Source organism: Perissodus microlepis, chromosome 3, assembly GCF_051167445.1.
Source record: "Perissodus microlepis isolate ML-2025 ecotype Zambia chromosome 3, ASM5116744v1, whole genome shotgun sequence".
Taxonomy (NCBI): Eukaryota; Metazoa; Chordata; class Actinopteri; order Cichliformes; family Cichlidae; genus Perissodus; species Perissodus microlepis.
The window spans coordinates 41204140-41216687 of record NC_140463.1 but is presented as its reverse complement, the minus strand read 5'-3'; the positions used below and the strand labels follow the sequence as shown (position 1 = coordinate 41216687).

The window sequence follows — 12548 nt, the reverse complement described above, 5'->3', positions numbered from 1 at the left end:
GCGCTCCGGCGCCAAAATGCTGATGGTAGAAACAGAGGTCCCGTCCGTGGTGTCGCTGTGCCGCGATCTTTGCCGTCAGCGAAGGATCGGGTACGTCGTGGCAGGTCAGCGGGGAAGTGGAAGGCGACGCCGGCGAGGCTGGAACTAGGTCGTGATCGTGGAAAGTGCGGGTAGCCAGGAGAATACGATCTGCGTCCTCAGCCAAGGAGCGATAATCCTTCGTGCCCAGAAGCGGAGAGTTGGCGAGGCCGGCTCTCACGGCCGCCGGCAGCTGTCGGAGGAAGATGTGGGCGAAGAGGAATCCCCCGTCGTCCGGTCCGAGAAAGGATAGCATGTGCTCCATCAGTTCGAGAGCCGTACCGCCACCCAGGCCTGAGAGGGAGAGGAGCTTCTCGGCTCGCTCTGCGTCGGAGAGGGCATAGCGCCGAAGAAGCAGCTCCTTAAGGGCGGCGTACTTCCCTCGGGTGGATGGGTCCCGGAGGAGAGTCAACGCACGACGGGTGGCTAGCGGGTCGAGAGAAGCCACCACATGGTGATATTTCGTGTCGTCAGCCGAGATGCCACGAAGGGCGAACTGAGCCTCCACGTGCACGAACCACGACGGGGGATCGTGAAGCCAAAAGTCCGGCAGCTCGAGCGCCACAGCAAACGTAGCTGCAGCCGGAGGCAGAGGGCTGGCGGCTGCTGATGCATCCAGAGCGGAGTCGGTGCCACCATCGGACTGCAGCATGTTCGAGTCAGGGGTCACCAATGTGGAGGTAAACACAGACGACACGAGAGCTCTCGATTAACACTGCTCGTTTATTGCTCATCACCACACAACTGAACACTTTCCCTCCAAAACACAGCAACAACACTTCCTGAGAACTGGGTGTGAGTGGAGCCCTCCAGTGGTCCACCACAAAACTATAAAATATAAATTTTAAATTGTTATTGATCCCTTTACCACGAGTCCTAAAGTGTATATTTATTTTCTTACTCTTCTTATATTTATTGTTTGTTTACTTGCACTGCTGTAACTGGAGCCTCGTCGTCTCGTCTCTCTATATACTGGACTGTGTGTAGCGGAGATGACAATAAAGTTTACTTTGACTTCAGCAGCGAGCAGGCGCACCGAGGGCTCTCGCGCTCACTTTTCGCTTATAGAATTTCGAAAAAACATCGGTGCAAATTATAAGTCTGTATTATAATGTCTGGTGTTTTCGTGTTTGTTGGTTTGTTTTTATTTTGTTTTATTTTGCGAGTTGGTTATTAGATGCTGCTCCAGCCGGTCAGAGAATCCCCCGCCGCCCCCCCGCCCTCTCCTCCCTGTGCCGCAAGCAGCAGGCGCACTTCGCAAACGGAGGGCGCCCTTACTCCCAGCAAGTGGGCGATAAAAAACCGATCGGTGCCTATGCCATTCCCAATATGCGCTGGCATGACGTCGGGGCAGCATGAGTACGAGCAATTTTTTTTTTTTTGCCGATGCCCGTGATGCCACCCCCCACCACGATGCCGCCCCGGGCAACCGCCCGTGTCAAAAACCACTAATAGCTAGACCGTCCCATTTCACAAGCCTCGCACTTCTGGCCTTAGCGGTCTTTGAGTACACGGCCCTTGTGGACCGTTAAGGCTGCGTACTTTAAGGCTGCAGACACTGAATTGGGATACAGCCTATGTGATATCACTGTCGCCAACTCAGAAGGTCCTATGTTTGGTTCCTGCTTTCCGAAACCTGACACCTAACTCATTATTCGGTCCATATCAGAACAGATATTTAGCATGATTCTTTTTTACCCCACTGAGATCTCAATTGTTTTCCAAGTCTTCCTTTAATTGTTTTTGAACTGTAATTTATTTATTTATTTATTTCACTCTAAGCACCACTTGTTGTTAATTCTTATAATAATCGAGTGCTTGAATGCAAATGTTTCTCAATAATACCACTGAAGGAAGCTGCGCTGTGAAGTTAAAGCAGCACAAACTTGGGAATGTGTTGGTGATGCATTAAAGTATATCTTATAGATCCTAGTTAGTCGGTTCTACACTGCTGGACCTGCAGCTAACACAGTTTGGAAAATTGGGCCACTGTCATGATACTCATCATGTATTGCCAGGCTTTTAGGTTTGCTACTTTGTATCAACACTGGTCAAAAAATCCACTGAAACATATTTATTACCTCAAAATAAAAAAAATTGAAATATATATTACCTTTTCTATATTTGATTTGAAACACAGAGCTCTCTGTGACACAATTTGCTGAAAAATCAATCGCCACATAAATCCTGTCAAAGCCTTCATTAATGTGAGCGCACACATGGAGGAGCAAGACACACTTTTTTGTGTTAGCTGTGTCCAGCTTGTTTCAAAGTATTCATTAGCTGCACCTCTGAATACAATAGCTTTAACCTCTCTGATGATCCGTCTGCGCTAACCATCTTCTTGCACCTCTCTTCTTATTTATAGCACACATTCAGCCACCTCACCGCTCTAAAATATGTCACAACCCTCCTTCAAACCATTTAAAAACAGTCATATCCTTTGGCTGTGACATATGTTTGGCGTAGCTTTGTTATTCACGTCCTCACCTCGGGCTTGCTATTGTTAGACAAGCGTGTGAAAAAATATGGCTAGAGTAATCTAAAAGTTTCCAGTTGGACATCAGAATCCAGGATAAACTAAGGAAGGAGATTGCACAAGCAGAAAAACCTAAGAGATAGCAGAGCAGGAAACAGCACAAAGCAATAACAGACTTGCCAGACTTTCCTCACAGATTATACAACAACAAGTCACACAGAGAACGCATTAAAGTTTGCTTTAGATTGCTCTTTGTTTATACCACCACAGCCACCAATGAGCACTAGTGCAAAAAGGTAGTATATCAATGCTTCAAGTAACTTCTAGTCAGACAAGTCCTGGTAAGACACATAAGCTACGTGGTTTATAAGAATCTATCTGTTCAGATGGTGATTTATTCTGGTCAAAGTCACACCTCAAGTTTAGTATGATGAGCAGCAGTAGCAGCAGTCCGATAATAAACAGATATAAGATGTTGCAAGAAACATGAAGAACGGGAGATTACACTGATAGAAAGCAGTGAGGTAAGACGGCAACATCCCAAGAGACCCACAAAGGCTGTAATCAGTGAAATGATAAAAGATCAGAGCATAAGCAAAATAATTAGTGTTGTCTGATCCTGATTTTCCAGCCTTTTTCCTCTGCTTTGAGCTTGCACTGTTTATTTACTTAAAGCCCTTCTTTGGCCTCTTTATTATCCCCAGTTACCCAATAAATCTGAAGACATCAATGGGACAGCTATATGTGGTATGTAGAACTAGAGGTGACCTTTCTGCTTAATGTAGCATAAAAGTATAAGCCTTTATGCTACAGTAGAAATGTCACTACTTCAGATCTTGGTTGTTTTTTGTATGATCTCGACATTACAGATGAAATAGTTACTTCACAGCCTTTGCTCTCATGCTCAGTAAGAGCAGCGTAAACAAACATCAAAGTTTGATCGTCCTGATTACACCGCTTGGTAGTGATTGCATAGCTGAAGTATTTTTTTCTTGGCTGAGACGAGAGCGTTGGCTCTCTTATCGCCACCTGACTGCAGCGGGGTGGACAGATAGACAGACGGAGGTGGTCTTCCTGTGTGTTTTCAAGCAGGATTTCCTTCAGCCTGTCCTCCTGCTGGCCCCATGGCCTCTAGCTTAACTCGAGGACATGGTGACCTGCCAACGTTCTGTCACTGTGCACGGGAGTTTTATACCATAGAGGGGTTTTTTTAGCATTTAGAAAAAACATTTGTCATAATATAAGTGTGTAATTTTACACATGGAAACATAGTAGTTCCTTTTGAATAATCTTTAGTTATTATTTCTGTTATCTAAGGACAAAAGCTATGCATGTGACTTCAAACTGATTACACAAAAAAACCCACGAACCATCTATATTTATATTAAATCTATTAGTGCTTAAATTCTTTAATTTTATACTTTATCAGGTACCTGGCTGATCTGAACCCAACAGCATAGACAGAACTATTGCTGGATATTGATCAGGTCTTCAAAGCTGCAGACAGCTTTGTCGAGCCCTGACAACAGGATGTGTTAAGAGCAACAACGTGACACAGTATTTAAAGACAATGTCTTTTAAGCAGACGGCGCAGGTCAAATCAGTGTTTCCTCTACTTAAAAATCTTTTTAGCTAATCTAAAACTCATTTCTATAAAGACCTACTAAACATAAATGCAACTTGAGCATTTGTTTTTATTTTACAGAGAAAAACTGAACTATGTTGTAACACTGCACCATGTAAAATGTAGTGGATCAGTGTAGTCAAGATATTTAAGGAACAGGGGCATGAACTACGCAACAAAAAAACATGTATTAAACATTACTGTGCTAAAAACGACACACACAATATGTTTTCATATCTTTGTGGGGACATCTAATTGACTTAAGGCTTTCCCTAGCTGCTTACCCTAACCATCAACAATGACTCCCTAATCCTAACCCTAACCCTCAGACCAAACCTAACCGTAACCTAATTGTATCCCTGACACTAAAACCACATTTTGAGTCTCAAAAATGCCTTCAAACTTTCCGGGACCGAGAGTTTGGTCCCCACAAGTGTAGTAAACTTCCAATTTTTGATCCCCACAAAGACATATAAACACAGACACACACACACACATGGTGAAGCTAAATCTAGATGTATAAAATTTGCTTCAGCTCTCACTAAACTTAGTGATTCTCTGTGCATGTAGCACAAAGAGGGCACTATTGTGGACTCAAACCAACTTTTCATGCGTGCACGGCAATGCCACACACTGGTGTCACAGACTACCTCTAAGACCCACAGAGGTCCAAATCACACCTTCATGATTTATAATAACAACGTAACCAAAAACTCCTTTTAAAAGGATTCAAAGTCAGCATTTCAGCACAAACGCCTCACACCAACTGTCAAGCATGGAGGTGGAGGGGTGATGATGGGGGCTTGTTTTGCATCCACAGGACCTGGGCATCTTACAGTCACTGAGTCAACCATGAACTCCTCTGTATATAAAGTATTCTAGAGTCACATGTGAGACCCTCTGTCTGACAGCTAAAGCTTGGTCCAGACTGGGCACTGCAGCAGCCACGTCAAAGTCAACCTGACTGAAATGCTGCGTTGACACCTTTAGAGAGCTGTGTATGTCAGATGGCATCATCTGCCTCTTATCAACTCTAGCTGAGTTTATCATCCTGTACGTTTAAATCACTGGTTAACATTTTATAAAGCAGTTTTTGGACTCTGTAATACAAATAAACATGATAAAAAGAATGTGCTCAGCTCCGTGGTACCTCCACCTTTAAGACAAACCAAGTCTGCCTCGACTGCCCTTCCCCCCCTTTTTTCTGCTTTCCTGCACCTCAACTTATCAGGTCAGCCGCCTCATTCTGACCCCTAACACACAACACCCAGCCCCCATTGCAACAGGGAGAGGGTGAAGGGGTGTAGCATGTCCTGGATAAGAGAGGTGGAATGTGTGCAGTGAGAGGAGTTGCTGGAGAAAAGCAGGAGGGGGTTTGATAAGTTTGATGGGTGGAGAGAAAGTGGGATGGATGCAGGGAGTGCAGGAGGAGGGGAGATACAGCACTCTGGACTCAATCAGATGGGGGGTAAAAAGAGGAGGGCAGAGACAGAAGTTTGACATACCGAAGACAAAGACCACAGCAACTGGAAGATTCGGTTATTTCCACCATCATCTCTGCACTACTTCGTCCACAGCAACAATTTGATCGGTGGATTGGAGAAGACGACAGAAGATTTAAGACGCAATCTTTTCCACTGACATCTCAGGATATCTGACGGAAACCAAAAGCAAAGCTGCAGGAAACCAATTTATCACCTAAAGAGATAAGGCTTCAGAGGGGAACCTCCAAGAAGATCTCAAAGCCTGTTTTAACTTCACTCTGGAGAACTGGAAAAGAACAGTTGAAGGAATAAAAGCAGAACGAAAGAGCTTCATTAAAGTGTGCAGGGAGTGCACAAGTGTGGCTGACAGACTGGTCACAAGTCTTCTGCAGAAGAAGTGAGAAAAGCAGCAAAAATCTGGAGGAGGAACAGCAAGAGGTCCACCGGGCCCCACAGCACAACGTGAGTACGACCTCAAACAATGAAATCATATTAACACTGAACAGCTGAGATATAAGTTACTACACTGAAGCTAAAACATTGTTTACATCTATTTACTGATGTTCAACAGAACGTAATGAGTATAAGAGACAAACAAGTATTATTGCAGCTATTTTGTTCCAGATAATAGAAAAGAAAGAAAAAACAATAGAAAATCTCCCTGAATCAATGAAGCATGACAGCACTGAGACCCAGCTTATCCACAATATAGCGCTACACATTATGACACAAAAATAAACTCAAAAAGAAAAAGTGTCGGCCAAACAAAAGATCATCATACAGTAGCTTCATTAACCTCGCTGCTCAGTTTTCCATATTTGAGCTAAACGAAATAAGCTATTTAGTTAGGACACAACACGTTACTCCACGAAAAGTAAGAGCAGTGAGTAAAATGGGCGGAGTCCTTAAATGTATTTTCAGTAAGCTGCACAATGAGTAACCTCACACACACACGCATGTGCGCATACACACTTTCCTGCCAGTCCTTCCTCTATGACCTTCCACCTTACAAAAACACTTGGGATAACAATGGGACACAGGCGTGGAAAAATTAACACTAAAGCACCCAGGACAGCATCGCGAAAGCCCCGGATCTGCTGTACCTGCTGAGATCCAGTGAGTCCAATGTTAGCCGATATATTTTGAAGGTTACTTTTTGTTCGACTTGAGCTTTAAGTGCACACAGCGTGCACACACGGCCATCTTACCTGACCTTTCTGACTTTATACGATTAAACGGCCTCACCCATTTTTGTTTGTACAAAAAGCTGCTGTTGTGCACACAACTTACATCTTGCCATCACAATGAACCACTCATTACACACATCACACCACCGCCAGCACAGGCATAGTCCTCCACTGGTTCCTGCACAGGACAGATTCTAATGTGCTCAATTTTTGTCCACACAGCATTCCCATACGGCATAAATATGAATCTGCGACTCATTCAAGTCAAAGAAAAGATGGCCTTCCTATCAGCAATGCTTTTAAAAATAAAAGGATGGCAGGTTGAGTAGGTCTTTCCTGTTGGGATTTTTCCGGCACTGAAGCTTTTTCTGGCAGCTTGCAAAGCCGTGGTACTCTCACGTCCTCTCTCCAGCATGGTCATCGCTGTCTCCTGACCTCAGAGAAGTGAGGATATCCTGCAGCAGACGCAGCTGCGTACCCCATAAAATCTGCCCTAGTGCAAAAAGAATGCAACGTCCTGGTGTAAGATCTCTTAAATATCTACCCGATTTTTTGTTATATAAAATTGCCATAACTTATTCTTAATATTTCATGCTCACGAGGCCATTATTTATAAAAGTTAAATGACTCTATACACTTTATGAAACATTTGATTTCCATGAAATGCCTAACATTTTGCAATAATGGCACCTTGGCCATTAATAATATTGCAGGAAAATGGATGGATGGATAATTTTAAGGGTTTTTTTTGTTTTAATTAACCAAAATATTTAAAACATTTAACCCTGTCCCCTGCAATATTGTGAATATGTTAGATTATTGTTCTAAAAGACAGATAGGTTGAACATAACATTACCCCAACATATTTACATTAGTAAACTGCATCGTTTTTATGTCGTTCCATATTGTTAATACATTTTGTGTTGGGAGAATTATTCAATTCACTTCAACACAATTTATATACAAGTCAACCAAAAGCACTTCATATTATAAGGTGAAGACCTACAGTAATATATCCAAACCTGTGACCAACTCCTTTTAAACTGTTGTTCCTTTATTGATCTCTTCCGATGTCAAAAAATTGCTAAATCCCGAGAAAACGCGACCATTATTTTAACACAAAGTAAGCGAATAATTCGTTGCGGTGCAGTTTTTTAAAGTAGCAAAGTCGTGGGTATTATTGAGCTGGTGCTTCACTGAGCTACAGTGAAAATTATAAGGGTTCGATTTGTAACGGTGGACTGTTTTACTAGTACAAGATATATCTGTGATCAAAAACTAGCCTGAGGAGTTAAACCTTTTTCTTTAGTCGCATCGGTACTTGCAGAGGCACAACACACAACACCACATAGCCACAGTTACATGGGCAAACAACACCCACATGTACAAACTTTGATGCGAGTTAGCCTTGATCTCTCCACTTCACAAACTACATATAGCAATTATGGGGCCTTTTCCTTTTGGCCAATCAGCTCGCTGATAATCATCACCTCACAGATGGCATCACACAAGGCTTCCTAGCTTCCTGACAGAAAAAGCATGTAACCTCTTAGTGAACCCACAACCACTAACTCAGTGGTTTTTGTAACTTTGACACCTGACTGCTTACACAGTCTCCAACCACAAACACATTGGTCACACATACAACACCTTCAAAACACCTGCAATGATGTGCACAATCTCCTCATCCTTGATGTTGATTCAGACCAAGTTTCGATTTCTTTTTCTTCACACAGTTCGTTATGAGTATGACCGGTACTCTCGAGAGGGGGGCACACCATCAGGCTTTGGACTTGTCTGAGGAACTGCCACCTCACCACCACCATCACCACACCAACCACCACCAGCAGCAGCATCTTCACCATTCCAACTCCCTGGCATCCACCGCGGCTGTGGGTGGAGGGAGAGAAACACCTTCACGTGTGGTTGTGCCTCCTCCTTATTCTGCAGCTGAGAGTGGCGGCGGGGGAAGCGAGGCTCCTCTGGAGCTGCGGGGATCTCTCGACTGCTGGGCATGCTCGGTGCTGGTGACCGCTCAGAACGTGCTGATCGCCGCAATCAACGCGTGCCTCGCTGGACTGGTGTTCGGGATCATCCTGACACCAGCCATCGTCATGGTTGTGTTTGGCTTCCTCTGTCACTCTACAGTAAGAGAAGGAAAAACGGGGAGCGAATGAACGGGAACGTGTGAAAACTGTGTGAACTCTTTGTGTTCTTCTTCTGCACCGCGGCGTTCAGGCGCAATTTAAACTCGATTAGCACATCTACATGCATCCTCAGACGCATTTCATAATAATTCATAGAGCTATTTGCTCTCAAAAATCATGCATCGCAGACATTTGAAACCACTGGAGTATGTAAGGAGAGATGCTGAATGGAGATGATTGCATCCATCTTTTTATGAAATATCTACAAGTCCTAATCTTGTAACTTTTATCCACAAGTTTGAAATAGTTGTGCTTGGGGCTTAGGGAGTGCTTTGGCTTTTATCATCGATGAGAGGTTTTATAATCTGATAAGTCTCAGATTCTTTTAGATGTTGAGGAGAAACAACTGGACAGGGCAAGTGGCCAGGAGTAGGATAGGCATTAGAGCACAAACCTTTAGAGAATGTCTGCTTTAGGGATTAAAATACACTTTTTAACGCATGATTGTGAAAGCATAATATTTGAAATGCTTTCACACCATAAAGTGGTGAAAAATATAAATATTAAAAACTAAATAAACGGTTAATACACAGAATTGCATGTGAGGAAACAATATTTTTGAAAAGCACATACAGCTAAAACCAAGCTGCTCACTTAACATCGTATGCAGAAGCATCACCTGGACTAAACCAAAAAGTCATGGTGGATCAGAGGCTTTCACACATACCAATGGCACTTGTGTAGGCCTCCTTAATAACCAGAGGGACCAGGATTCTCTCATGTTCTCTCACAGTAAGACCTCATGTGACACCAGCTTAGAAAAGGATTAACCAGGATCTGGGAGGGTGAAGAAAGGAGAAAATTCAGGACAAATAAAAAGGGCTGAAGAAAAAAAACATATCCAGAAAATAAGTTGGATCCAAGTATTTAAGAAAACACAACCACACATGCAATATATACAAATTTTTGCAAAAAAGAAACAAGTGCATTCCTTTCCCAGTACACCCTGCCTCAGATCTGAAGACATTCAGGAGCTCTCACGATTTTAAAACAAACACGGGCATACTTGTCCGAGTCTTATCTTCTACGACTCCTATTCTAAACGCTTCCTCCGTTAACTCGCACTATATTATATTTTTATGCAGAACGTTCGTTGTTTTTATTTTAAAAGTAAGATTAAATCAACTATACGGTTTTAAGACTGCACGACTTTAATCATTTAAAAGAACAATCTAGAAGACCTTATTTCAAATTCCAGTGCTGGGGGAAGCAGTGGATTCTGGTGCACAACTCTTGCCTTGCTTTGCCCTTTTTGCAACTCTACAGACACTTTGACAGAGGTTTGAGTTTAGTGTTTTCCATGTCATTCTTACTTTCTTGCAGCCTGCACTTTGCTCGTGCATTCATATGTTCACTTCACAGGCTGATAGGGATAATTCAGACATACCGCCTCTCCTCCTCTTCCACATTCATATCTTGAACCCATCACCTTTTCTTCCACTCCCACTGTGCTATTGCACATACTTTGACATAGAGCATCAATCCAGCTCACAGTAGCTTCAACCAACGTCTTTTTAGTTCCATTTATTTTTCTCAGACATGCATATGTTTATGTGTGTGCGAGAGAATGAGAGTGTTATATCTCAGACTACCAACTGGTGTCTGTCCTCACCTCATACCCACATACCGCATACAGTACGTCATCCCCTGGATTGTGATGGCGGCCGGCAGATCAGCCAAGGTTTTCGTGTGTGCGACTATGTGGGAGCGGAGCCTTCTTAAAAAATGTATCATCCTGGGTAAAGTTGCAAAATAAAGGTTTAAAATGATGACTGACTGAAAACACTAAAGTTTCCCATGTGTTCTCTGCAGGTGCGCCCCCATGGAACTACACCCTACTGCTCAGACCTTCTGACCGATGGAGGCTGTGTGGCTTTGCTGGTGGTGGGCTTCCTCTTGGTCACCCCTCTGCTAGTCCTGGCGCTGGCTGCATACTGTCGTCTGGCCCGACACCTCCAGCTGGGCCTGTGTTTCATTCCATACAGCCGGGCTGTGTACAAGAACCTCCCGGCCACCCAGCATCGTGGCCTGGGCACGGGCTGCTGCGGGGGTCGAGATGCTGCTGATGGCGGTGGAAAGGGGAAGGTCTGGGTGTGAGATGACTGTGGGCTTGGTAAAGGGGAAAAGAAAACGGGTTGAGAAAAGACCTTTAGATTAAGTAAAGGGGCACAAACAAAAAACAGAGGGGTTAAGAAAAGGTAGCAGATGTCAGGAAAATTGAGATATGTGAACTATAATTATCTTGTAACTTTCTAGTTACAATATTGCCTCAACATTATGGAAAAAAAATGAATCCATACAAAGCGTGTATACTTCAAATGAAACTAAAACATAAGGCAGATCAAATGCAAATTCCACTTTGTTAAATAACACGGTCTCAAAGGTTGTACTGACACTTCACAGCTGTATCCTGTCACATTTATGTTATAATGAGAAACATTTATATGTCTAGTGTAGTTTTCTTTTTATCTGTTGCAAACTGTAACTGCATTCTCTTGCATGTTTTGTTTCCTTTTTTTAAATAAATAAAGCTACGAGAGTTAGCTGGTGTGGTCTGCCGTTTTATTACCGCGAGTTTACAGAGTTCAAAAGCAGTTTAAACAGGAGCGGTCCATTTATCCACCAGAGCGACTATCAGAGCCGACTGGAGTAACAACAACTGTTTTAGGGGAACGATGAAATCCACCAACGTTAACCTTTTTGACTGTTATCAGCCAATAAACAAATAAGATGTGTTGTTTGTTAGGCGTTATTAGAAATCATAGCTGTTATAAGTTTCAAAATACAACAGACAGCTAAGAGTGTGACGTATTGTGATAAACAGACGATGTTACATATCATAACAAACTGTCTATCCCCATTCTTGTTGAATTGCAAACTTTAATCATGTGTTGGATTAATCAGGGTTCATAAACCTTTTTCAGGGTCAAATTCAAGCACTTTTTAAGGACTTTACCAAACAAACAAACAAACAAGAATGCATGTTTCACTTTGCATCACCTCAGTAAGACCATGTGAAAATTACAACAAATCATCTTAGGTTGAGTTAAATGTCCTTTGTTCCCCTTTCATTAAAAAGAGAAAAACGCACCACACAAAAATACAGCAAAAGGAAAAGGCCGCCTTATATGTATATAGTGTCGAAACTCAAAAGGCACATCTCACTTAAAAATGAAGATGTACAAATGTGTTCAAATCAAATCTCCTGTTGAAAACAAAACAAGAAAACTGCACCAAACATCAAAATCAAACCAAAATAATACACAGAAAGGCCAAATTAATAAGTCTTCTCACCAGATATTGATGCTTCTTTCCTACTTGACACAAACAGTAGGAGACAGATGTTTTTTTGTTTTAGTTCATTCATTCAAAACTAACTGTGAGATGTTTGACTACGTTCCTGTCTATATTATTGTTGAAGTCCTAAATGATCACCTTTAAAGTGTTTGTGCACCGTGTGTGCAGTAAGACAGGCATGGAGAACAGCAC

At 42.7% G+C, this 12548-nt stretch overlaps 1 protein-coding gene across 1 annotated transcript; it reads left to right on the top strand.

Annotated features, from left to right (window-relative positions):
• The first annotated feature begins 6018 nt into the window (after positions 1-6018).
• Positions 6019-11602, top strand: tmem88b (transmembrane protein 88 b). Its single transcript, XM_084924492.1, has 3 exons — positions 6019-6127; positions 8589-8999; positions 10872-11602. Exons 2-3 carry the CDS (start codon positions 8595-8597, stop codon positions 11154-11156), a joined length of 690 nt encoding a protein of 229 aa, XP_084780618.1. The 5' UTR covers positions 6019-6127; positions 8589-8594; the 3' UTR covers positions 11157-11602.
• The last annotated feature ends 946 nt before the right edge of the window (positions 11603-12548 follow it).

What these genes read in the sequence shown, in the direction of transcription:
- tmem88b (XM_084924492.1), top strand. Translation starts at nt 8,595, where the DNA reads ATGAGTATGACCGGTACTCTCGAGAGGGGGGCACACCATCAGGCTTTG. An exon ending in GCTTCCTCTGTCACTCTACA is followed by an intron (nt 9,000 to 10,871) that starts GTAAGAGAAGGA and finishes TGTTCTCTGCAG; the next exon opens with GTGCGCCCCCATGGAACTAC.